Consider the following 26405-nt stretch of genomic DNA (forward strand, 5'->3'; position numbering starts at 1 on the left):
ACTTAGAAAAGTGTATCATTTCTTGTTATTTTAATTTGTGGGGCAAATACTCATTTACTTTGAGTAAGTCAACACTGACTTAGTAATATTCCTTTATACTTGTGATTGTGCCCTTTAGGTTCAAAATATTTGTGTTAGTTTACCAGTTCCTGCCATATTTTAATTTTCTTTTTACTGACTGGATATCTTTGGGTTAGACCCATACTGAGGAAACATCTGAAAAATTGGATAATTTATAGACAAAAATTTCTAATTGTCAAAAATGCATTTAAAAGCCATTCATTCCACTTGTAGATAGGAAAGGTGAGGGATACCTGTTAATTTCATTTGTGGATAGAAAAGGTGATGTGTATCTGTTATAAATAAGTGTGTGGGTGATTTACATATTTTATAAATTTTTTAAAAAATTCCCTATAATTTGAAAGAAATATAAGTTTCTTTAAGACTTACAGCAAATTGTCTTGTTATGCTTTTCTTTGAATTTTGACGCGTGACTCACATACGGATACAGTCAGTGTATAACCCTTATCAGTGTCTATAAGAGTACAGTGTGCTTTGACTGAATTTCTGCTCACCATTCCTAGGGAGGATGGGGTAAAGCATGGTTCGTTTTGTTTGTGCCCTTAGGGTGCCATTATTATCCATGAAGTTTATGAAGAAGGAGCAGCATGTAAAGATGGAAGACTCTGGGCTGGAGATCAGATTTTAGAGGTACAGGATGCCTGTGCGTTTGACCTTTACCACAAAGGAAAGGCATCTGTGGGGGGGGTGGTCTGTGTTTCTCCCCGCTGCCCCTCCCTTTCCTCTCTCTCCCCACTTCTTCCCTTTTCCATCTTTCTTCACTTTACTCAACTCATCTACTCCCTCCCCACCTGTGTCCCCCTTCCGTACAGGTAAATGGAATTGACTTGAGGAAGGCCACACATGATGAAGCGATAAATGTCCTAAGACAAACACCACAAAGGGTGCGCCTGACGCTCTACAGAGATGAGGCCCCATACAAAGAGGAGGACGTGTATGACACCCTCACCGTCGAGCTGCAGAAGAAGCCAGGGAAAGGCCTGGGGTTGAGTATTGTTGGTAAAAGGTATGACTGATCAGGGCAAAGGCGGTGAATTCTTGGAAAGGATTGAACTTAAATTTCTTTGAAGAGTACTAGCAGTAGTAGAATCTTCATCAACTGCTTGTATTCTGTAGGTAGCTATTGTCAGTCCACGCAGCAGTGGAACACCAGAAGATGCTGATTTAGACTTTTTAGTCAGTATTAAAAGATGCTTGCTCCTCAGAAGGAAAGCTATGACCAACTTAGGCAGTATATTAAAAAGAGGCATCACTTTGCCAGCAAAGGTCTGTATAGTCAAAGTTGTGGTTTTTCCTGTAGTTGTGAATAGATGTGAGAGTTGGACCATAAAGAAAGTTGAAAGAAGGCTGATTGCCAAAGATTTGATGAATTGTGTTGCTGGCGAAGACTCTTGGGAATCCCGTGGACTGCAAGGAGATCAGACCAGTCCATCCTAAACGAAATCAACCCTGAATATTCATTGGAAGGACTGTTGCTGAAGCTAAAGCTCCCATACTTTGGCCACTTGATGTAAAGAACTGACTCATTGGAAAAGACCCTGATGCTGGGAAAGATTGAAGGCAAATGGAGAAGGGGGTGACAAAGGATGAGATGGTTAGATAGCATCACCAACTCAGTGGACATAAATTTGAGCAAACTCCGAGAAATAGTGGATGACAGAGGAGCCTGACGTGCTGCAATTCATGGAGTCGCGAGGAGGACATGACTTGGCCACTGAGCAACAGCAGCAATACAGAAAGGCACTTGGTAATTTTGAGGACCTGCTGGTGCCAAGAGATCCACTAGGTTCTGAGGAATAGAGTTAAAGGAGGCATGAATGCTAACATCTGAAAACTCAGTTTGGTAAACGAGAGTTAAATATATTCTTGCAACAAAGGAATCTATTAATGAGAGACAGAAACATATTGTGAGGAACCCATGGAAGCAAAGGAGAAAGGGATTGTGTGACCTTATTTAAGGGAAGTAGGTTAGGAAAACTGCTTTATAAAAAAAGTGCCTGAGATGAAGCTAGACGTGTGATATGTGAGAGGTGATCTAACAAAAAGGGAAGGAGGATATTCTCGAGAGAAGGATCAGTATGACAAGAGCACACCATCTGAAGGGAACAGAGAGTGTAAATTAAGAGGCCTGGGGTAGCAGATCGGTGAATTTACATAAATTGAATACCTAATTTATTTAAATATGTATATATAGTTAATGTTAAAAAATATTTAATCTAGTAAATTCCAGCACAGTTATTCTAAGGATGGGAAAATAGTTATCAAATGATGAAATGACTTGTTTGAGGTCAAGACCTTGGCAAGAAGAAGTGATGCAATTAAACCTTACTCAGTGTTTCTACATGGTCATCTTTATATCTCAATAGGAAGTCATTGAGTTATTTATACTTTTATGAAAAGAAGGTTGGAATAAGTTTAATATTTGTTCATTTTGCATAAACCTATCTTGTATGAAAGTTAAACCCATAATGATTTAAATGAGACATCACACAAAGGTATGTAATTTTGAGTAACAAATGGTTTTAGTTTGAGACACATCTGTTGTTTCTTTTAAGTAATGTTAATGATGTCGTTGATAATAGCAACATGCTTATATAGGCACAGGTCAATATCCATTCAAGGCTTCATTATGGTGTAGAAAGAACAATAGATTTTTCTCCCAGTGACTGACTCTTAAATCCTATTTTTGCCTTTAGTAGCTACGTGACCTGTAAAATTTGTATAATAACCACTTCTACTCACAGTTTATAAGTTTTGAATAAATACGCTTATGAAAGATATATTTAATCCATAAAGTATTATAAAGACATAAGATACTATTATTATACAAAGTTCTCAGTTTCACCAGTGTTGATAAAGCAATAAAACTTTTAAAGTCATAAAAATAGAAGTGAAATTTTCAATTCTAAAGTGTTAGCCTTTCATTAAATAAGCATTGCATTCCACTTGGAAAAAAATCATAATGGTGATATTTAAAATCACACTTGCAGAAATGATACTGGAGTGTTTGTGTCCGATGTTGTCAAAGGAGGCATTGCGGATGCTGACGGGCGACTGCTACAGGGAGACCAGATACTAACGGTGAATGGAGAAGACGTCCGTCATGCAACGCAGGAAGCCGTTGCGGCTCTGCTGAAGGTAGAAATCCAGTGCCATAAATGGTTATGTGTAATAGCGTAGGAGAAGGAGGAGCTGCCATATGCAACAAGTATTTATTTAATATGTTCTCTCAAATAAGACATATTTATATGTTAGACGACATACTTCAGTGATACATCTGTATACTTACGATCAGCTCTTTATTATATGGTTATATATTTATAGAACAGTGTTAAGTATTATCCCCCGGAGAAGGAAATGGCAAACCACTCCAGTATTCTTGCCTGGGAAATCCCATGGACAGAGGAGCCTGGCGGGCTGCAGTCTGTGGGGCTGCAAAGAGACAGACATGGCCGAGTGAGGGAGCACACACAGTAAGAACTATGAACTGAGCATCTGTGATCCTAGCAGATGTTTTATCATAAAGTGATTGTTACGTGGTTCTTTTCTTGAAAGAAAAGCACATATTCAGGCCACAAAAGAGAAAAAAATGTTTTCATGTCAATTCACCCCACCTCCATATTTATATCTGGATGTATTCTTATGACCTCTGGCGTAAGGGGAGAGTCTCATACTGGCAGGGATGCTCCCACAGAAAGGCGGGAGATCAGAGGGGGCAAGCAGGGAACCTCTGAAAGTCATGCTTTCTGGACGGTTGTGCCCCACCCTAACCCTTTACTGGGTGCACTAAGTTGGACATCTTTATACTGAGTTGGCCAAAAGTTTCATTCAGGTTTTTTTTGCACCATCTTACGGAAAAAACCAGATGAACTTTTTTGCCAACCCAATATTTCCCCAGAGATGAAGAATGCGGAACAGTGTTTGCAGATTTACCTGGCAGTACCTTCAACAGTTACCACTGTTGTTAATTCAGTAATTATAAGACCTCCATCCCAAGGTATTGTTGCTAAGCTTAAATATGTTTTACGTTGTGAAATCTCTTTCCTCCAAAGTGAATTCCGTGAAAAATCATTTGCTGATTGGAAAGGCAGCACCAGTCTAATTTTAAAAATGAGTTATAAAATACAGAATGATCACTTAAAAATACAGTTCTTGGAAATTTAGATGCATTTCCTATCAATTCTTATCTCATTGTTTTCCTTTAACTACCGTGTGTTTTTATGACCCAAAGTATCGTTCAAAGTTGACTAGAAACCTCTTGCCATCAGAATCCGTGTCACGTGATACATGTTGAGTAACATGAGCGTATAACTTGATGACATTATTAAACAGCAGTGGATAATGTCAGAGGTCTCAGATTCTAGTCAGAACCTCTTCAGTCATTAAGCTTAGCTTCACAGAGGGATTTCAAGTGAACATATTGTTGTTGACTTCTGGTTTGCATAGGACCTGATATGTACATATAAATTTGGTTATTAGTAAAGCACACTTAAAATATCATTTCTTCTTGGAGTTATTTTAAAAAAATAAAGTAATTAGAGTTCTTTAAGGAGAAGTCGCTTCCTTCAGGAGATAAATTTAAAATGATAGTTAATTCTGTGAGACAGATACCTCTAAGATAGAGAAGGAGGCATCCATATTGTAACATTAAACCAGTTAAATCCCCATTTAAAAACCAGTTTGCCAGTATATAATGAGAGCCTTAAATATCCCTGTAGCTCTGCTAGTTGTAACTGCTGCTGCATTTTGTTGTTTTGACTTAGTAATTCTTCATTTTAAAGTCTTGCATCAGTAATCCTCAGTACACAAAAAATTTTACGCAGCTGAAGTTCATTGCAGTGCTGTTTGTTATGATAGAAAAACTGGAAGCAACACAGTTGACAATACTGCATTGTGTTTGACATTTTGATGAGCATTGTACGTGGATGGATTATTCTATCACAGCAACATATAATGATCTCTGTCTGTTTTTTAAAATGCAGAGTAAAAGACTTATCAAGGTAGACATCTGTTAAGTTCACACAGCGAGTAAATCACACAGACTGGATTTAAACCAGAGTATCTGACTCCAAAAAGCCAGTTCTCACCTACCTCATTTTGCTACTTCCACATTAGACTGTATAGCATTTCTTGCATGCCTGTCATTTATTTGTAAAGGGCAACAGGGAAATTTTCCTCAATTCTCATTTGATGTTTACAGCAGTTCGGCTTAAATATTGCGTAATAGATCTATTCAGGTGCAGTGTGGCAGTAGAGAGCTTATGTTATCTGAGTACCTCTGCTATTGAACGCAGAGCAACTTGTTGCAATAGTGGTTATTTATTGCTTTTGTTTTTTAAAATCCAAATTCCTTCACACATTTGGCTCTACATTAGTGTGTTGCATGAGAGAATTGGTGGATTCTCCACCTCTCTTTGCCTGGACAGAGACCCTCTCCATGTAAATCATAAGCTAGCAAGACAGACACTTGGTGTGGCTACTACTGATTGGTTGTTAAAATTTTTACTAGTTTTAATGCTTTAGAAAAACCTCTTTCCACAAAGGATGAGAGCTTTCCTTGCCTATAGAAATTCCAAAGGAAACATGACTTTCAAAAACCCAGCCATAAAGAATAAAGTGTAGTCCTAAAGCTGACTGTAGCGTTTTATTTAAATGTTTCTGTCAAACAACCTCCCCCTAGTGTTCCCTAGGCACAGTGACCTTGGAAGTCGGAAGAGTCAAAACTGGTCCATTCCATTCGGAGAGGAGACCTTCTCAAAGCAGCCAGGTGCGTAGCTGTGAAATTCATCAAGGTGATGCAGTTCAGAGGCCGAAAGGAGTTCGAAGATGGCCTTTGCTGTCAGTCTGTCCAGGGTCCTCAACACAGGCCTGGCAGCTTGGCAGAGCAGCTAAGGGTACAGAGTTTGAGAGATGGGAATGGACAGGCAAGCAAGGTGAAGCTCTTAAGTAGTTTGTGAGTCATTCTGAGAAACTTAATCACAAGCGTTCTTCTTTTCTGACATGATTCTTTTTGCATAATCTAAAAAATGAACCAATTAATATATTATAAAGCATACCAAGATAGCATGTATTTAAGCTATTTTTATAGCTAACATTTATCAGTCAACATTCAACTGAAAAGAATCTTGTGTAGGTGAACTGTACAAGCTCACCATTACATATAAAACACAGTGATAGCCTGTCTGTCCTTAAAGACCTCACAGTCACCCCTGAATGATTACCATTTGCTTCCTGTCCCCTGGTCCTATTTCTGCAGTTGTGTTAAGTCTGCATCTGTGTGCAACTAGATTAAATTTAGAGAAGATTAGCTTGGGTGAGATTATGTTGGAATCAAATTCTTTTACCTTTAATTAGTTATGTCACTGGGCACATTCTTCCTTAAAAAGAAACAAAACTCAGTGGAAACTCTTTATATTGATTGCCTTTCTAATTATTAAATGCCACTATTGCTTAACAAGTATTTCTAAGTGCATTAAAGTAATCATGAAATAAGTCGTACTTAAGGGATGTTATTACTTCCCAAGCTCTCTAAGACAACTATTATGTCTTTGTAGATGAGTGAAGCCAGCCTGTCTTCATTCACTTTTCCACTTTCGGGATCCGGTACATCTGAGTTACTGGAAAGTAGTTCAAAGAAGAATGCACGTAAGATTGGATTGAAACGTTAAGCATGATTTACTGGATTGAATTTTGGCCATCAACACTGATTTTTTCCTCTGTTTTACTTGACCTCTGAAGCTTTCTTCCTCTAAGTCATCCCAAACTCTTAATATAGGTGCAAAAATGAGTGCCTGCAAAAATTGAGAGCAGCATGAAGCAATGCCTATGGCAGCTTTTCCCATTTGATGTTTTTCCTAGGAGATCTGTTAACATCAGAATCAGTATTCTGTAATTTTTTTCTTACGAAGATTGGTGTGTTTGATTTTTATTCCTGTTCTCTATTTAACGTAATAGCAATAAATCAGAAGATGCCATTAGTTGAAGCCATCTATTTTTCATAAGATTGCAAAAATTTTGATTGAGAAAATTAATATGATCCTCCTGTGTTTTAATTACATGAAATCATGATGCAGAGGGCTTTTTGGCTTGGAGCATTGGTTGAAAGTTGTTCAAATTGAAGAAACTAACCATATGGCAGTCTCTGTTTGCAATGTGACTAATATTCTAGAAATTTAGACACTTAAGTCCATGGATTCTTTTTAATGTTTCCATGACTTTATTCCTCTCAGCTGTGCACATGTGTCTCTCTGTCCAAAACACATCCTGTCCTTGCCTCATTCAGAGTGGATTATGCAGTTGTATAAGCAGTGCTTGAAATAAAAAGGAAGATATGGGATGGTGTGCCATTTTTTCAGTTGGGAGCCCCTCTGTAAGACAGACATAATCATGTGTGCTAGTAACTTTGAGCACCCTATTTCCAAAAACATTGGGGTACCTAGAACTAAATTAGTCCCATTTAGTTCTAGAATCAACTAAAATTTAAACTATTATTAACATTAAAAATGTGTTAATGATCATATTTTTCTCTTTTTTTTTTTTAAATTTACAGTGGCATCTGAAATACAGGGATTAAGAACTGTTGAAATTAAAAAGGTAACGGGGAGAGAGAAAATAGTATACATTGATAGCTCTCAAGGTTGTCTGCATATTTTCCTGTTAGCTGCCTTACTGTTTTATGGTAGCATCTGATAAAATATGTATTACATGCAGTGAAAATAACACAATGTAGACTCTGCTGAATTTCCTTGTTTGAAAAATCATTTTTGGTATACCCTTTATTGCCCAAAATGGTATCAACCCAGTCCCATACAAAATACGCCAGGCCTCTCTAACTTCTTTTATGGATCAGTAAACCTTTGCCTTCTTCAGACTTTCAGAAGAAGTTTCCCATTCTTTTGAAAGAGATTCTTCTGACAGCTATGTACAACAGAGAAAAGAAAAGCAAATTTAAGTGCTGAGCACGCTTGTAGACACTTCATACCATCTCCATTTCATTCAGTAGTCACTGTAGCTCTTTGTAAGAGGCCCGGTTATTTCCATTTTGTCCATGAAGATCTAGAGATTGATTGAGAGCAGTGGACTTCTTCCAGGTCCCAGCATTTGTTAAGTGTGGGTTTCTGGCTTTGAATGCAGGTCTCTGTTGTCCTCATTCCCCGTAATGTGATTTTTATTTAGCCTCTTGTGGCTTCTTTTACCTCCCGAACAGATGCTTAGTTTTCTAAGTCACATTAAGGACTTGTATCAGATAAATTAATGCAGTTTTCCTGGGCATCCTTTTCCTCCCTCAAGTCTAGAAGATCAGAATTAACTATAGAACGTTGTGCCAAAGAGAACAAATGCCAATAAAAGATAACAGTTTGACCAGAGTATTCTGTCTGTCCCGTGGCAGGGGCCCGCTGACTCGTTGGGTGTCAGCATTGCTGGAGGAGTGGGCAGTCCGCTGGGTGATGTTCCTATATTTATTGCAATGATGCACCCAAATGGAGTTGCAGCTCAGACGCAGAAACTCAGAGTAAGTTCTACAAAGTCCCTGGTAGCCTTAGCAAATCTGCCAATAGGTTTTATAAACCCTTTGCATCTGGCCAACTGTTGCAAGCAGTTTGAAATGTCTCTATCAGCTTTTTAATCAGCTAATATAGCTGCAACAGGAGTTGCTTTGAGTAAAAATGAAGAAATTTTAAAAGAAGAATTTGCTGTTGTAAGCAATTTGTCAGTAAATGAAATGGGATAATTTGCAGTTGTTTCTTAATATTTTTATTTGCTTGAAATCCTGTGGAAGAAGTTAAAGAAGAAAGTACTCTCAGAAAGTATTGGCAGAATGAAGTGAAATTATTTTTTTGAAGTGAAGTTTTTTATTTACATGTCTTTTTGGTTTAAATGCTGGTTGTGCTGGTTTAACTTTATTAAATTGAAAATTATTGTTTATGTTGCATTTATTTATCAGTTTTGCAGAAGTTTGATGTAAATGTGATTTATAATGTGAAACTACAAAACTTGCTTCAAAATTGAGGGATTTTGCATATGTAGAGCGCTATGATAGAATTTATGCTAACTGCCCAGTTCTGAAATCATGTGAATATTCCATTAGTAACTCAGTCTCTACACAGTAAAATCTGTATGGCCTAATGCCTTAAAATTGTCTCAGACAGTGACCACTTAAGAAATACTGTGTAAATCATTAATGGTTCAATCTCCCTTTGATATGTGAATTTATGACTGGCACTTTAAAACTGATTGTACAGATAACATGGGGGTCAGAAAAGTTTTCTCTAAAGGACCAGATAAATATTTTAGACTTTGCAGGGCTTATGTGTCTGTATTGCAGTTACCCAACTCTACCCTGTGAATGCAGCCAAATAATTGTGTCTGGCTTACAACCAGATTTTACTTACCAAAATAAGCAGTGGGCCAGTCTTGACCTATCAGCTATATTTTGCCAACCCTTGACTTATAGTCACAGATAATGTGTATAATAATAATATCCAGAGAATTCTCGTTCACAAATGATAACAGATGCAGTGTTCTTTGGGGGAAATGAAGAGAAGGGAAGTGTGGTTCCCTGCCCCTAGTCCCAAAGATGATAGAACATAGCCATTATGTGCAGCTTCTCTCTGTGGTTGCTGCTGCTAGGAATCAGAGGTTTCCTTGGTTATATTTCTGTTGATGATTAGCAGTATATGTGTGGTGTGGAGGCTGGGGAAGCAAATGGTCCCCCTCTCCATGGCATTGTAGCAGACGGCTATTTCTCTCCATCTCAGGTTGGGGATAGGATTGTCACTATCTGCGGCACATCCACGGAGGGGATGACTCACACCCAGGCAGTTAACTTACTGAAAAATGCCTCTGGCCCCATTGAAATGCAGGTAAGATTTTTATCCGAACTCTTCCGATTGTGGGTACCTTGAGGACACATGAGCTTTGATGTTAAAACTATAAAAATGATGAAATTTCCTGCTCGTATTTTATTTACTGTTTCCCTTGAACATAAATGATTACATTGAGAGTTTTAAGAAAGTACATAGGAAATACATTCTGTCACATTTTTTTCTTAATATATGTATTATTTCCTACTTTGTATAGGAAAAGTATACAAAGGGGGGAAATTAAGGGGGAGAATTAAGGGGGAAAATTCTCAGTCTTGGCAGGATATGATTAATTGCTGAAGTTTTCTAGTGGTGTGATTGAGTGGCTTGTATTCTAAAGATCTTTAGAAAACAGTTGCATGTGATACCATGTTTGAAAACATCAAGGAACTTGATTGAATTGAATTAGTAGAATATCCTTAGTGTCACAGATACCTCTGGACCTTATGAAATTTATGTTAACAGAAATGATTAAGTGAATGATGAAATACACATTTTTAATCCCAGTGCTCTTTTTGAAGAAGAATTGCTGATGTCTTCCTAGCCACATGAGCATGTTTTTCTATTCATATTTCTTCTGTGTTCAGGTGGTCGCTGGAGGAGATGTGAGTGTGGTCACAGGTCATCAACAGGAGCCTGCCAGTTCTAGTCTTTCTTTCACTGGGCTGACGTCAAGTAGTATATTTCAAGATGACTTAGGGTGAGCTCACATACTATGGTCTGTATGTCCCTATGAGCCACAGAAAGGTGAAATGATGGGAAATGAAGTATAAAAGTTGAAAGCCAGGTGTGTCGAAGCTGTGTGAGTTTGGCATGGATTTAGTTTATCAAAGACAGGTAGGTAGGAAGGTAGGTCGGTGGGTAGATGACAGACAGGCGTGTATGTGTGCTGCTGCTCTTTCTACATTTTCATCTGTTGAGTTTTTTGAAGAAACATTTTAGTCTTGGGGTCAGTCTATCCTTTTAAAAGTTTCTACACTGCCTGATCATTTAATAGATCATACTTTTGAGTAAAAATCTTCACAATTACCCAAAACTTGAATACAAAAGTATTAGAACATATAGAGAGAAAAGAGGAGCATATTTTTAAATTTTTAAATTATTTGATGCAGCTTTTATTATGTTTATCTGCTTTTGTCTCTGATCTTGGGAATACTGATGTTTATGACTTATTCCATCTTAGTCTTCAGTGCTTCTTCCTCTCACTTTAAATGAACTGGAAAAAGAGCTGCTACAGTGTACAATGAGAACTTGCCATGAATATGTTAGGTTAAGGGTAGTATACATGGGTAATAGAATTAGGGTGTTAAGTAGGGCTTCATTAGATTATGTAAATTTAAGATATGTAGCGCAGCAGACACTGACAATGGAAGCGTCCCTAAATACCCATGGTGTTCTCACTGTTGGTGACACAGAGAATTAGGTCAGCTTTAGGTGGGTGTCAGATAACCCGCTGATTCATACAGATCCCTATATATGCCATGTGTGTGTGTGTGTGTGTGTGTGTGTGTGTGTGTACACATAAGATCTAATGGCTCTTGTTTTCTTCCCTTTCCGTAGGCCTCCTCAGTGTAAGTCTATTACACTAGACCGAGGACCAGATGGCTTAGGCTTCAGTATAGTAGGAGGATATGGCAGTCCTCATGGAGACTTACCCATTTATGTTAAAACAGTGTTTGCGAAGGTAAGCTTTCAAATTTTAACTACCCTTTTCCCCCCTAAATGTTCACTAATAGTGGTCAGCAGCTGGCTTATTAGTTTATAGCCTGAGGTAATGCCAAATGGTCAACATTTGATTATTTTCTTGCACAACTCCCTGCAGGAACAGGTCATTAAGTATTTTTGTCCAATTTGAGGTTTCGTTATGTTTAAAGGAATATAGGCTCAAATTGAAGTTTCATGGGTGCTGTCAACAATATACATAAAATTCATGAACTTGAGTTAGACAGTCAGGCCTGATTGTTTTCCTTTGCAAACAAGATGCATATAACTGAATGTCTTTTGAAAATAGGGCATTTTAAATATGTATATGTTAAAGAGCCCTGGCATTTCTTTTTCTTTGCATTTTTTTGTTGTGAAATATAAAATAGGCACAGAAGAGTACATATAATACATATGCAGAATAGCTAAGATGTGTTTATTTTGCAAGTTTCATTTCATTAAATGGAATAGAAAAATAACTGCTAAAATTTTTGCGTATCCAGCAGCCCTGTCACCTACCACAAACGAGCTCTATGTAAAGGGATTCAGTGAAGAAAAGAAAACCATTGATATATAGTTGTAATCATAGAGCATCCTGTTGGATGGTAAGAATGTTTAGGATACAAGTTATTAAAACATTAGGCTGTTAAAATAATTTAAACCCATATAATTATTATTTGGTGATTTGTTGTGAAGACAATTTTTAGGAACTATAAAATGTGACAAAATTTCCTCCAGGAGAAAATTCAGATTCTCAAAATTTTGCAGCACACAAAAACAATTACGTTTAACCTACTAAAAGATTTCATTTAGGGGCTTTAGATTAGTGTTGTCATTCTTTTGAGTGCTTACTTATGGAGATTTCATTCTATTATTATTTTTTAACCAATATAAAGTGCTATATCTATAGCAATCTAACAATGAGCCTATTTTGTGAGATTTTTTTAAAGCCATTGGTATGTCCAAAAACACAAATAGCATTTTCCAGTAAATAAAAGAGTCATGCAGTCCTTTTTCTCAGCCTTAGAACAGTTTATTTAAGGCATGCTAGTTAGAGCATATTTTAAGAATTTCATCATTATGGGTTCCTCATTAACTTTTCCATATTTTTTATCTTATATTTAATTACATAATTGCCTACTGTAAGTATGCCTTAGGATAGGGTTCTTCTACAGACAGTAGTGTCTGTATTCAGTCTTAATCATTTCGGGCCCACAAGGACTATGAAGACTCCATCTATGCTTGGGAAGTAAAGAATCAAGCAGCTTAAGCCACCTTTTGAAAGCCACAGAAAGAATTAGGATTAGAGTTCGCATGACTTGGGCCTCATCCTGTGCTTGTCAACATACACGTGGGCTTTTGTGGTCCTGTAGAACTTGAGATTCGGTGGCCCTCATGTCCTTGTCCTATAAAACCGCTTTTGTCCTACAAAACTGCTAATCCCTTGTTTTCTTTCTGTAGGTCTTCTTTACAGGATAAAAAATCTTGGATTCTATGAAATCATTCCTACTAGGCATATTCCCAAATATTCTTTATTAATTTGAGTTCCCACCAGCTGCTGTGCTGAACAGCCAAAAAACCATCCAACTAATCTACTGACTGCTAAGTTCTCTCTCAAATTGGAATCTCAGTGCTAAAGCCATTTAGGAGAAAGGCTTCCTTTGTGTCTGTTCATCATTGCTTAATGGCTGTGGAGCACCCTGGAGCACTGAGAGCAATGTGTGTGTACACGCAGAGCAGTTTACCTTCTTGTTTGGATCTTTTTCTATTGTGTAGCTGCGAGACAGCATTTTTTTTTTTTTTTTTGGAGAAGTAAATAAGCCCACTTTATAATTGCAGGGAGCAGCCTCCGAAGATGGCCGTCTAAAGAGGGGTGATCAGATCATTGCTGTCAATGGGCAGAGTCTGGAAGGGGTAACCCACGAAGAAGCGGTTGCCATCCTTAAGCGGACAAAAGGCAGTGTCACTCTGATGGTCCTCTCCTGAATTTGCTGCCAGAATTGAGCCACTTCAACTTCTCCCTCACATCTCACGTTATAAAGAGAGTGATCCTGCACATTTTTCCCAGGCTGCGTTCACTGGGCTCTTCAATACTGTAGGAAAAAAAATAACATTTAGGTTTGCTTTGTCATATGGAAATAATTTTCTTACTGACACCCTAGCATCACTTTCCCATTCTCTTTATATTTTGCGATGTAAACTCAAAGAGAAGGGCTCTTTGTTTGCATAGATAAAGCTGGTCTTACTTCCTGAAGATACCTGACATTTTATAATCAGGTGGGCAAATTTTAATGCATGATCAGTGGTTAGTAGAGAAAGAAAAAGTCACTCAAAAGCTAACCAAGGAGAAGTGGCTTCATGAAATTAAGGTGAAAAATGAAAGTATAAGGAAGAAAATCTCGAGTTTTATAAAAATGTATTTTGTTAATCTACCTTCTCTCCCCACTTCTAGCTTAGAAAAGTTGTACTGAAAGTCTTTAAAAATTCTTTCAATATTTAATTATTTTAAATATTACTAAAACATTGCATCTGCTAGCTCTAATATATACATATATAGTTTTCTCCAAAAATGGACTTCATGATTGAGTAAAATAGCAGCAATAGGAATCAATGTCCCTAAGTTTGTAAAGAAACCATTTATTGCACATCTTGAGGTTCATTTTCATTTTTGACATATTGTATAACATTTCACCTTTCTATAAGTAAAAGGATGGCCTTGTCCTGTATTGACTGTGGTTTCTCTAGAAAGCCTCCATGCTAACCATGCAGGCACGTGGAAGGGTCTCTGAATTGCTAGTGCTGGTATGAAGGGATGCTTTGCTGAAAATGTGTCTGTGTGCTGTGCAATTGGTTTTCAGTTAGTATTAATCTTAATGACAGAGAAAAAAGCAATGTGTTAGTAATTATTTTGGTTGTATGCCATTAGTAAATTGATAGAAAAATTAAGGGGATTAACATAACTTCATTTCATTGCCTTATATTAACATCTTATAATACAATAGTTTAAGACTAAGGGAAACAGATGGAGCTGTTTATTGAGACAACTGGTGAGGAATTATCATGTGTTCATTCCCATTTTAGAGCGTGAAACTCCTACATTAGAATATATAAAGTCATTTTGAATATTATCTATATTTGTAACAAAAGTAGTGTACAGATATTTTATTACAGCACTTTTGTGTAAATGCAGAATTGAAATGAATAAATAAACTTCATGGTGCACCAAAAAAAAAAAAGGCAGGCATATAATTTTTTTGTTCTTTTTACTGGGAAAGAGCTTTATTGTTCAAAATTTGCAATTTAAAATTGGTTTTTATCATGTCTAACTGAACATATGGTGTCCATAGTTACAGTTAGAGGAACTTTGGACAACTGCATTATGAAAAGCTCAATGTTTTTTTTGCCCAGATTTTTTATGCTAAAGATTCATAAACTCTGCATAGAGTAGAGGAAGAAAACAGTGTTGAAGAAAGAGAGGTGTTGTGCCTGTATGTGGTTTTCTGAAATGATATGAGTGAAACAGTGTTTTGAATTGTTCTTTAGAGGGGTCAAGACCTAAAGCATGTTCAGATAGAAAAAAGTCATAGTGAAAATTATTTTTAATAACATGAGAAATATGATTTGAACCCTGAGCAAGGAATTGGGGAGCCTTTGTTCTGCCAGTTCTTTCCCAGTTACCTAATGAACATATGCATTCCCTCTGATTTATCTCCTGTGTGAAGTGATAGGTTATTTTATCCCAAATCTTGTTATCAAGTTCTAAATAAAAATTCTGTGGTTCTTAGATATACAAAATGAATGGATAGAGCTACTGCTGCTAAGTCACTTCAGTCATGTCTGACTCTGTGTGACCCCATCCCTGGGATTCTCCAGGCAAGAACACTGGAGTGGGTTGCCATTTCCTTCTCCAGTGCATAAAAGTGAAAAGTGAAAGTGAGGTCGCTCAGTCAAGTCCAACTCTTCATGACCCCATGGACTGCAGCCTACCAGGCTCCTCCGTCCATGGGATTTTCCAGGCAAGAGTACTGGAGTGGGGTGCCCTTGCCTTCTCCGGAATAGAGCTACACGTTGCAAGAATTCAGGAGATATTCTTCCCAACTATCTCTTGTAAACTGAGATACCTGATGCTACAAAATGCATTTCAGGATCCCAGTGACACAGTCAACTTCTTAGTCACCAAGGAAATGGCCCTTCATCATGAAGGCATGTCAGGATCCTTTCGTGGCTGGCTGCTGGAAGCTGAACCACCCGCTTATATGTTTTAACTAGCAAAGGTCTTATGGAGGCCACTGTACGGCATGCCCTAGGAAGGCAGCTTAACCAGTGAGTGTTGGCTTGAGTGTGTGTGGGAGTACCACAGTGACAGCAGCCCAAGAGGTAACTGTACTAGTCTGTGTAGCGTTGCCCCCAAAATTACATCTCCCAGGAACCACAGAATGTGACCTTATTTGGAAACAGGATATTTGTGGATGCAGTCAGTTCAGTTAAAATGAAGTCATGCTGGATTACAATAGGCCCAAAATTCTTAAGAGAAGGCCAAAGAGAGACATAAAGACATAGAAGACCATGTAAAGATAGGGACCAAAAAACAAACAAAAATATCTGCGGCCACCAGAAGCTCGACGAGACTAGGAAGAATTTTTCCCTGGAGTCTTTGGAGAGACCTTGTCCCTCACTTTCAGACATCTGGCCTCCAGAACACTGAGAATAAATTTCTGCCGTTGTAAACCACCTCATATGTAGTACTTTGCAATGGAAGCCCTAGGACACTATAATCTTGGATGTTTTTATATTCTTAGCTACCATTGCTATGCCTGGCAAATAGGAGAGACTGTATACATTTTTATTCAGTATGTAGATGATTGAATTATAAGTTGTGGTTAATTCATGGTATTACCTTGTTTTAGTTAAGCTAGCTACGGTCTTTATATTGAATTCAAAACAGAAAGCAGTGGGAATGCCACTTAGGGGTGCGAAACACTAGGGGAAAGCGTCCCTCCTGAACTGCTATTAATTAACAAAGTCGAAGCATGTGGACGTGAAGAGAAGAAGGGAAAAAAGGAAGGAAAAGAAGATTTGAGAGGAAAAGAATATAGATGCATCAGCATTAGAGAATGACAGAGGCTTATGCTTCTTATATTATTCCTTCTTGGAAACATAAGATTTCTCTGTGGGGAAGGAAAAAAGTGTTTGAACAAAGAGTTTGAAGACTTGAACATCATAGTATTAATGCCATATGCAACTCAAGACCATGCGCAAGTCATGATTGTGGTTTGCCCGTAATAGGTTCAGAATATTTGCTTGTGTGATTAAATCACATCCATGAATGCCAGACATTTCTGGTTTCTTTGTGACATCTTCTGAATGATGATGATGGTGACAATGATGATGTGTTTAATTTCAACATCTACTGATACATAGCAGCTGATGTTGCAGTGCGGTGTAGCAAGTCAGTAGAACCCATTTATCAGAATAGCGATGAAATTGGAAACATGAAAGATTAAAATTCATGAAAGACAAGAAAAAGATTTTTTTTTTCCATTTTAAGACTCTTGATAAAGCAGATTTTGATTGATTCAAAGAAGCAAAGGAAGCTCTTCCCTGCTCTGAAATTACTGTGCCAAGCTGCCTTAGATCTGGTCATCTAGCTTACTGTCTGAGAATGCCAGACAGTGATTTAGTACCTTTCTTCAGATCTCCATCATGGTGAGTGGAAAAGTTGAAAGGATGCCTGCAGGGAGACAAGAATCAATAAGCTTTTGAGGTCTAGGTGTGGAAATGACAAAACTATCATCACCTGCTTTCAGCAGCCCTGGTGTGTTCTTTCGTATCAGTGACAAGTATTCTGGAATGCATTTGATTTGTGCAAAGATGTTCCTCAACTTTGTCTACCAAAAAGTAATGTTTAACTTTGACTCTTCCTAAAGGGAGTTATTTTATTTTTACGGTGGGATTGGACTCTGTTACCTCAAGGAAAGAAAAAATGTTGGCGGCGGGAACATTTCTAAATGAATAGTGTGGAGACTAGGAAAGCAAATGTGGTTACTATGATTTTTGTATAATTGACCTTGCAGCTTTTTGCCTTCAAAATATGGTTACTCCATTTTATGTAAATTAGAAAAAACTGTATCATTTTTCTAGGAATCTTATTTATCATTCAAGTATTAGTAAGTTCAGTCATAGGCCCTGTAAAGGATTTCTTTCAAGACAGTGACAGACGAATGGTAATGACCTCAGAATTCTCTCACTGAAAATGTTTCTTGATGTTTCAGAAAAGTTACAACCATCATCAAAAAGGCAGCTTCTAAGAGGGTGCTTCAACTTGTTCATTTAATAAAGGACATTTTTCAGAAAGTTGTGTCATTTGCTGATTCTTTGTGATCCCTTCTCTCGTCTTCCAACATCCTCCCCCTCCTCACATGTGTATTTTCTGAAATAAACAATTATCCTTGGAAAACCTACTTTTTCTCTTATTTTCTTATTGATGTATTAGAAGTTGTGATTTTTCACATGAGTCTACCCTGAAGTATTTGGCATTCAAAATTCCACTCTCTAAATTTCATTTCCCTAAAGATCCTTTATTCCATTCAGTAAAACTTAACAGATTTACCTTGCTTTGGAAGATTAGATAACTATTTAAACCATGCATGTGATAAGCTGTCAAGGAATGTGATGGCTATTGTAGTATTATATCCTGAAAGACATAGAATAATGTAAATTCAGTAGCTTTCTTTAAATAGATTTGTTTTCATTTTTGTATAACCATGTCTTTTTTCTTCTGAAGTTGGATGCAAAATAACATCACCAATTCAATGGACATGAGTTTGAGCAAACCCCAGTAGATAGTGAAGGACAGAGAAACCTGGCACACTCAATCCATGGGGTCGCAAAGAGTTGGACAAAACTTAGCAACTAAACAACAAAAATTTGAGTTGTTTTGCATAGAATCTTCATGGTGTTTACCATATCCTCCTATAACTCTGCTATTAATTACTGAATATTTATCATGAAAATAGACTCCTGTTTAACTTAAGTGTGCTTAAAAGCAGAGTTGTATCTCACCACTTTAAGTGGAAAACCATGTTATTTGCCATAAATTTTAGGGTAACTGTGAGCAAAAGCAATGTTATTAAATTGTCAAAATACCATTGCCTACCAAGGATGAAAACTTGAAGTCTACACTCTGTGAGGGAGAGTTACAAATACTAGAATGGTGTTAATGACTCAATGGAGACACTCCTGAACTTAAAAGAACTGAAAGAAAAATAGCTTGTTCATAATGTGATTTAAAGTTTTCTAGTGCCTTGTCATTATGCCCTACAAAAAAAAAATCTCTCAATATACTATCTCTTTGGAAAAAACTCTGAATGGTTTTGATTGTAAATTTCTTTTTAAAATGTAAAAGGAAGCCATTCAATTCCTATTTTAAGAGTATTCTTAATTAATGAGGTTAAGATTTTGTTTATAAGACTTTCACTGAAATCAGAACTGGGTCATCACCTCCAGTGCTTTAGTATTGGCAATCTGAGTTTGAAATAAAGGACAAATGACATAAATTAATGGACTAAAATTAATGTTGTGATAATATTAAATAAAGCTAATGTCTCCTGCACCTGGAGGGCGATGCAGATGGTAGGCATACCTAATTATGCACCCTGCTGCCTTTAAGTGTACTGATAAAAATCTCAGCTGAGTATAAAATATGTTCGTTCAGTGGCTCCAGACACGTTTGAGTAAGACAGCAAGCACAATACATAAAAAATATAGCCTAACATATTTTTTGAGGAAAACATGTAATTCTGTAAGTTGAATGATTAAATATTTGCCTGGTTTTTAAAGTAAATCATTCTTAGAGTCATAGTCTTTGTCCTTTCTGTGAATATTAGAATATATGTCAGTTCCATTAGGAAAAGATTTTCTCAAACTAGCTAGGAAGTAGTTTAAGTTTACATTTTTACTTTCTATGCATTAGTTATAAAGACAAATTTACAATAGAATCCTAAATCAGTTGATTTGATTTCTTACCCTAGGTACAAACTAGACTGGCCAAATATCACTCAAGATATGTATAAATTTGTTCAGTTGTTTAAGAAGTAGCTACTCTAGAAAACATGTCAGTAATAATTAATTTTTTTTTTACTACAGGTATTTCAGTGATGTCACTGAACTTTATAAAACTTATTATGTATTTTCTTCCTTCAGGGAATGTGAATTCTGGCTTTGTTTTGTTGCAGTTGGATACCTATGCATTTAAAAGTGCAACTTCCCAAGTTTTAGCTTCAGAATAATTTTTTAAATACTTTTATGATACTTATATACAGCCCTTATTTTTCTTATAATTAGATGTATGTTTGTAACCTATGTGCATGCTTAGTCGCTTTCGTTGTGTCCAACTCTGCGAACTTATGGACTGTAGCCCACCAGGCTCCTCTGTCAATTTCTCCAGGCAAGAATATTGGAGTGGTGGCCATGCCCTCCACGGTGTCTTCTCAACCTAAGGATTGAACCCTTGTCTCTTACAACTCCAGTATTGGCAGGCAGGTTGTTTACCACTAGTGCCACCTGGAAAGCCCATTTATATAACTTACATTTTAAAAATGGCAAGTAAAGTATTCTTCAGACACAGTTTTTTTCAAAATAGATCTAGTGCCAGATGTTCATTTTATGATAAAGGTTGCTGGCTCATTTTAAAGAAAAAAAATTGAGGGCTAGGGAGCATATAATTTCTTCATCTTGTTATTTAATCTTAGGGCTAATGAATAAAGGAATTATGCATTTTAAAATATACATTTGTAATGTTTTTTGGCATCTGGATAAAAAAAATGGGAAATAGGTTCAACTCAGTAATCTACATTTATTGTTAAGTACCTATTTGTCCTATTCAGTAGTTAATTTTTTTATAGATTTTCCTTTCTGTATGTTACAGGTATTCATGTAACAAAGTCATCAAGTCTCAACATCCACTTTGACTGCCTTGAATGAATGTAAGTCAGAGCTGATGAATGTCTTACACTGAAGGATTTAGATTTCTCTGAAATCCATCGTGAGCCTCTGGGTCTCAAGGCCCTGGATTCATTTCCTGGCTTGGTCCCAGACTGAAGGGCAGTTGACCTTTTGGAGTCTCTGCCTCCTTGACTATAAAAGGGAAATGATAGCATCTTCCTCACAGCTTGATTAGTGTCAAATGAGATGATGTATCTGCTCATGGTGGCGCTAGGTAAATTGATAGACATATTTTTAGTATTTCTTAAGTTAGTGTAACTTCAGGGCTGCTATGATACCTGTAGTGAAATTGTGGGGGTCATCTAGAATAGAATGTGCTGTCACTAGGCTTAAATTATATCTCAACTTTGAAATAAACTTGTCAAGTGTCCTCTTAGTTTCTCATCCTAGAAATGTCCTCATACTTTCTGTTAGAATGGAAGGCAAAGTCAGAAATTATTCCAGAAGAGCTGAGAACGACATAATCTCATTGGTTGCTGAAGCAAATATGTCACTCCTTAACATTTTAAATAAGATATTTTGGTATGGGAGTTATTTAAGCCTAGTGAGAGGCTTTTATCATCAATCTGAGCCCCATCTCTTGCATAATAAGCAGAGTTTCTAATTTTGAAAGTAAATGGGAAGTTGTACAATATTCATCACCCCATAATCTCTCCTAGTCCTCTGTATTCAATTAATAGGAAAAGTAAAGTTTATTTTCATCTTCCTTTTTAGGTACAATCTCTCAGAAGGGAGGGAATGAAGAAATGAGCTTGGTAAACTAAACAGTCATCTAGAAGGAAGTTGGTGAGATCAGACTGTCAGATCCTCCTTTCTTAGATATTTATCAAGTGATTGATACTGAACAAGTTGGGGAAATGTAAGGTGGAAATGGTATGCACTACTAGTGATTAAATGCTTTAGTCCCTTCCCTTCCACCACCCCTCCCCCCGCCCCAAGGATTTAAGGAAATATTATTAGGTTTTAAAGAGGACTACTCCCAAGTGACAATCAGAGTTGATTATAAAATCAGCTTCAAGGTGTATGAACATCTGATTCTTGAAGGTTCACACTGTTAAAGATTGAGGTGACAGCCGAGAGAGTAGAAGCCTCTGTTTGGATCCTGCAGCATGCTTTTCTTTAGGTGTGATGAAGGGTGATGTTTTTCCGTACTAGAGAGCACATGACTAGTACCTGTAAGCCTAATTTCTAGGTTTGGACATTGGGAGGGGTAAGCCTATAAAGCATTTTCAGTCCCCACTTGTTAATAAAATGGTTTATTGGTATTTACAGAAGAAATCATGCTTTTCAATTAAATATTGGTAAATATTGGTAGCCAGTTAAGAGCCAAGAATCATCTTAAACCTTTAAAGGTATTGAAATCCCAGTGAATGTATATGTTTATATCAGCTGTGCAGAAGTGATCCTTTGCAGGTAGATGAGCTCCTGAGAAAGTTGGAAATGGAAGTCCTAAAGTGGAAAAGCGTTGGTAAGTTTTCCCTGATGACCATGTATCACATATTTCTTGATACTTTGTGATGATATTGGGCTTCCCTGGTAGCTCAGCTGGTAAAGAATCTGCCTGCAATGTGGGAGACTTGGGTTTGATCCCTGAGTTGGGAAGATCCCCTGGAGAAGGGAAAGGCTACACACTTCAGTATTCTGGCCTGCAGAATTCCATGGACTGTATAGCCCATAGGGTCACAAAGAGTCGGACACAACTGAGCAACTTTCACTTGTGATGATGTTATTACTTAGAAAACTATTTTCCAAGTGAAAACAAGAAAAAATTATTAAAATATCTTTTAACTTTCCATACAGGGATTCCAAATACTAAAGAAGATAGTTTAGTTGCTAAAGAATTTGAATCGGATTGTGGAAAATGTTCCCTACTTGAAGGAGAAAAAAATGAAATTAGAGCCATAAGTCTTTCCTATACTAAGGCCAGATACTTAGTTTTGCCAAATATATTTCTTAGTGGGGATAATATCTTCCACCTAAGATTTTTAAAGTTGAAATAGGTAATAGATGTGAAAGTTTTTAGTCTCAAAGCATCAGTTCAGTTCAGTCGCTCAGTCGTGTCCGACTCTTTGCAGCCCCATGAACCACAGCACACCAGGCCTCCCTGTCCATCACCAACTCCCAGAGTTTAACCAAACTCATGTCCATTGAATTAGTGATGCCATCCAACCATCTCATCCTCTGTTGTCCCCTTCTCCTCCTGCCCTCAATCTTTCCCAGCATCAGAGTCTTTTCAAATGAGTCATCTCTTCGCATTAGGTGGCCAAAGTATTGAAATTTCAGCTTCAACATCAGTCCTTCCAATGAACACCCAGGACTGATCTCTTTTAGGATGGACTGGTTGGATCTCCTTGCAGTCCAAGGGACTCTCAAGGGTCTTCTCCAACATCACAGTTCAAAAGCATCAATTCTTCGGCACTCAGCTTTCTTTATAGTCCAACTCTCACATCCATACATGACTACTGGAAAAACCATAGCCTTGACTAGACAGACCTTTGTTGGCAAAGTAATGTCTCTGCTTTTTAATATGCTGTCTAGGTTGGTCATAACTTTCCTTCCAAGGAGTAAGCGTCTTTTAATTTCATGGCTGCAATCACCATCTGCAGTGATTTTGGAGACGAAAAAAATAAAGTCTCTCACTGTTTCCACTGTTTCCCCAGCTATTTGCCATGAAGTGATGGGACCGGATGCCATGATCTTAGTTTGCTGAATGTTGAGCTTTAAGCCAACTTTTTCACTCTCCTCTTTCACTTTCCTCAAGAGGCTTTTTAGTTCTTCTTCACTTTCTGCCATAAGGGTGGTGTCATCTGCATATCTGAGGTTCTTGATATTTCTCCCAGCAATCTTGATTCCAGCTTGTGCTTCTTCCAGCCCAGCATTTCTCATGATGTACTCTGCATAGAAGTTAAATAAGCAGAGTGACAACCATACAGCCTTGATGTACTCCTTTTCCTATTTGGAACCAGTCTTTTGTTCCATGTCCAGTTCTAACTGTTGCTTCCTGACCTACATACAGATTTCTCAAGAGGCAGATCAGGTGGTCTGGTAATCCCATCTCTTTCAGAATTTTCCACAGTTTTTTGTGATCCATACAATCAAAGGCTTTGGCATAGTCAATAAAGCAGAAATAGATGTTTTTCTTGAACTGTCTCACTTTTTTGATGATCCAGTGGATTTTGGCAATTTGATCTCTGGTTCCTCTGCCTTGTCTAAATCCAGCTTGAACATCTGGAAGTTCACGGTTCACGTATTGCTAAAGCCTGGCTTAGAGAATTTTGAGCATTACTTTGCTAGTGTGTGAGGTGAGTGCAGTTGTGTGGTAGTTTGAGCATTCTTTGGGATTGCCTTTCTTAGGGATTGGAATGAAAACTGACCTTTTCTAGTCCTGTGGTCACTGCTGAGTTTTCCAAATTTGCTGACATATTGAGTGCAGCACTTTCACAGCATCATCTTTTAGGATTTGAAATATCTCAAAGCATAGATCATTGTTATTATATATTAGCTAAACCATACTTTTTTGATTAAAAGTTATCAAATTGACCAGTCCTGTCAAAATAATATGTTTTGTCATTTTCCTGTTACATAGCTCTAGAAATGTTCCTACTCATACAATGTTTTATTAATGAATGAAAAATTTATATATGCCACTCTTTTCCAAAAGTATGAGGTGGTGTATGTATTTAAAATTTGTTTTATATAATTTTTTAAAAATTATTAATGATAAATCCATTAAAGGACAAACCCACACTCATTCCCAAGCATGATCTTTCCACCATTACTATCTTGAACATAACCATTTACAGCAAATAGTTACATCATGTTGCTTTAATTTGTGTACCTTATGGGCTCTATTCAGTTCAGTTAAGTAGCTCAGTCATGTCCGACTCTTTGTGACCCCATGGACTGCAGCACGCCAGGCTTCCCTGTCCGTCACCAGCTCCTGGAGCTTGCTAAGACTTATGTCCATTGAGTCGATGATGGCATCCAACCGTCTCATCCTCTGTTGTCCCCTTCTCCTCCTGCTTTCAGTCTTTCCCAGCATCAGGGTCTTTTACAATGAGTCAGTTCTTTGCATCAGGTGGCCAGAGTATTGGAACTTCAGCTTCAGCATCAGTCCTTCCAATGAATATTCAGGACTGATCTCCTTTAGGATGGACTGGTTTCATCTCCTTGCAGTCCAAGGGACTCTCAAGAGTCTTCTCTAACACAATAGTTCAAAAGCATCAGTTCTTCAGTGCTCAGCCTTCTTTATGGTCCAACTCTCTCATCCATTCATGACTACTGGAAAAACCATAGCTTTGACTAGACCGGCCTTTGTTGGTATTGTAATGTCTCTGCTTTTTAATATGCTGTCTAGGTTTGTCACAGCTTTTGTTCCAAGGAGCAAGTGTCTTTTAATTTCATGGCTGCAGTAACCATCTGTAGTGATTTTGTAGCCCGAGAAAATAAAGTCTGTCACTGTTCCCACTGTTTCCCCATCTATTTGCCATGAAGTGATGGGACCAGATGCCATGATCTTAGTTTCTTAAATGTTGAGTTTTAAGTCAGCTTTTTCACTCTCCTCTTTCACCTTCATCAAGAGCCTCTTTAGTTGCCATGTGACCTTGTGCCAGTAGGTGACTTCTCTGAACTTCAGTGTCCTCATTTCTAAAAGGAGGACTATGAGGAATGATTTCTAGGATAGTCATACAATATCTTTTCTTTAGTCCCCTCTCAGAAGTGTTACCCCATACAGAGGTGAGGGAAATCATACTAGCTCAGGAGTCTTACTCAGCAATGTAGAGAGAGGTGAGGGAGGGAAAGAAGGAAGGCAGGAAGAAAGAAAAAGTTGATTTAGAGAAAAGGAGAAGATCTTTAGCCCCAAGACTATTATAAAATTTCTACTATTGAATATGAAAGTTAAATATTTTCTTCCTCAGAGTCAATGGAAAACAAAAGGAGGGGGTCAATTACACTTTGGAGACAAAAGAGCAGAATTTAGAAAATCTCACGTACTACATATAAATAAATAATAAGACCTTTTTAAGTACTTAGTAATTACAAATAAATGAATGATAGAATCATTTTGGAACAGACTTGACCAAATCAAGGTAAAAGAAACCAAAAATAATGCCAGTGGGCCCAATGCTAGTTTGCATCTTCTGCAACTTTTTTTCCTTTTTCTTCTTTTCAAACTTTTAATTTAACTTTGACTAAGAGAATGGTGATAAATCATGGATATTTTTCATTCTCTGAGGAAGTAGGAAAATTACACAAGGTTTCAAGGGGTTGAAGGGCAGAATGCTCCTGCTGTTTGTTCCTGCGGACATTGCTGAAACTTAGGGCCAATGGATGGTTTCCATAGGAATGCTTGGTATCTAGGTAGAAGCTGGCAGAATGGTTTTAACCTTTCCAGAATGTCCTTGAAGAAAAGTTACTTCTTCTTACTCAATTGAAGTTAGTCCCCAAGATAGTCTTTATTATAAAATAAAGAATATATTATGTGTATCTTATTTGATCAAGCCCACTTTCCACAATATATCAATCTGAATACAGCATCTACTGGACAAACAATAAATCTTCATAAATATTAGTCCTAAGGCCTTGTTTATCACTTTGACTTCTACCTTAGGTAGACTAATGATAATCAATAGTCTATTCCAGTGGTACCAGTTGATACCATGCAGAGAATATTTCCTCTGTACTTTAGTTTGAACCATCTGAAGTCCTCTGAGAAGCATCCTTAGAGGTGGCATGATGGAAAAGCAAAGTAAAGCC

At 37.4% G+C, this 26405-nt stretch overlaps 1 protein-coding gene across 8 annotated transcripts in view; it reads left to right on the forward strand.

Moving 5' to 3' along the window:
* Positions 1-18083, forward strand: part of MPDZ (multiple PDZ domain crumbs cell polarity complex component) — a 162177-nt gene extending 144094 nt beyond the window's left edge. For 5 of the 8 annotated variants that reach the window (XM_061132568.1, XM_061132565.1, XM_061132561.1 and 2 more), the window contains 11 exons: positions 628-711; positions 894-1087; positions 3072-3219; positions 5762-5848; positions 6636-6726; positions 7631-7674; positions 8471-8593; positions 9840-9944; positions 10532-10644; positions 11505-11628; positions 13485-18083. In XM_061132568.1, coding sequence (XP_060988551.1) covers positions 628-711; positions 894-1087; positions 3072-3219; positions 5762-5848; positions 6636-6726; positions 7631-7674; positions 8471-8593; positions 9840-9944; positions 10532-10644; positions 11505-11628; positions 13485-13631 — 1260 coding nt within the window. In that variant the 3' untranslated portion in view covers positions 13632-18083. The remainder of the gene's footprint in view (positions 1-627; positions 712-893; positions 1088-3071; positions 3220-5761; positions 5849-6635; positions 6727-7630; positions 7675-8470; positions 8594-9839; positions 9945-10531; positions 10645-11504; positions 11629-13484) is intronic. The other 3 variants (XM_061132566.1, XM_061132563.1, XM_061132567.1) reach the window with 1 other exon arrangement.
* The last annotated feature ends 8322 nt before the right edge of the window (positions 18084-26405 follow it).

This window comes from Dama dama, chromosome 29 (assembly GCF_033118175.1).
Source record: "Dama dama isolate Ldn47 chromosome 29, ASM3311817v1, whole genome shotgun sequence".
In the NCBI taxonomy this organism is placed as follows: domain Eukaryota; kingdom Metazoa; phylum Chordata; class Mammalia; order Artiodactyla; family Cervidae; genus Dama; species Dama dama.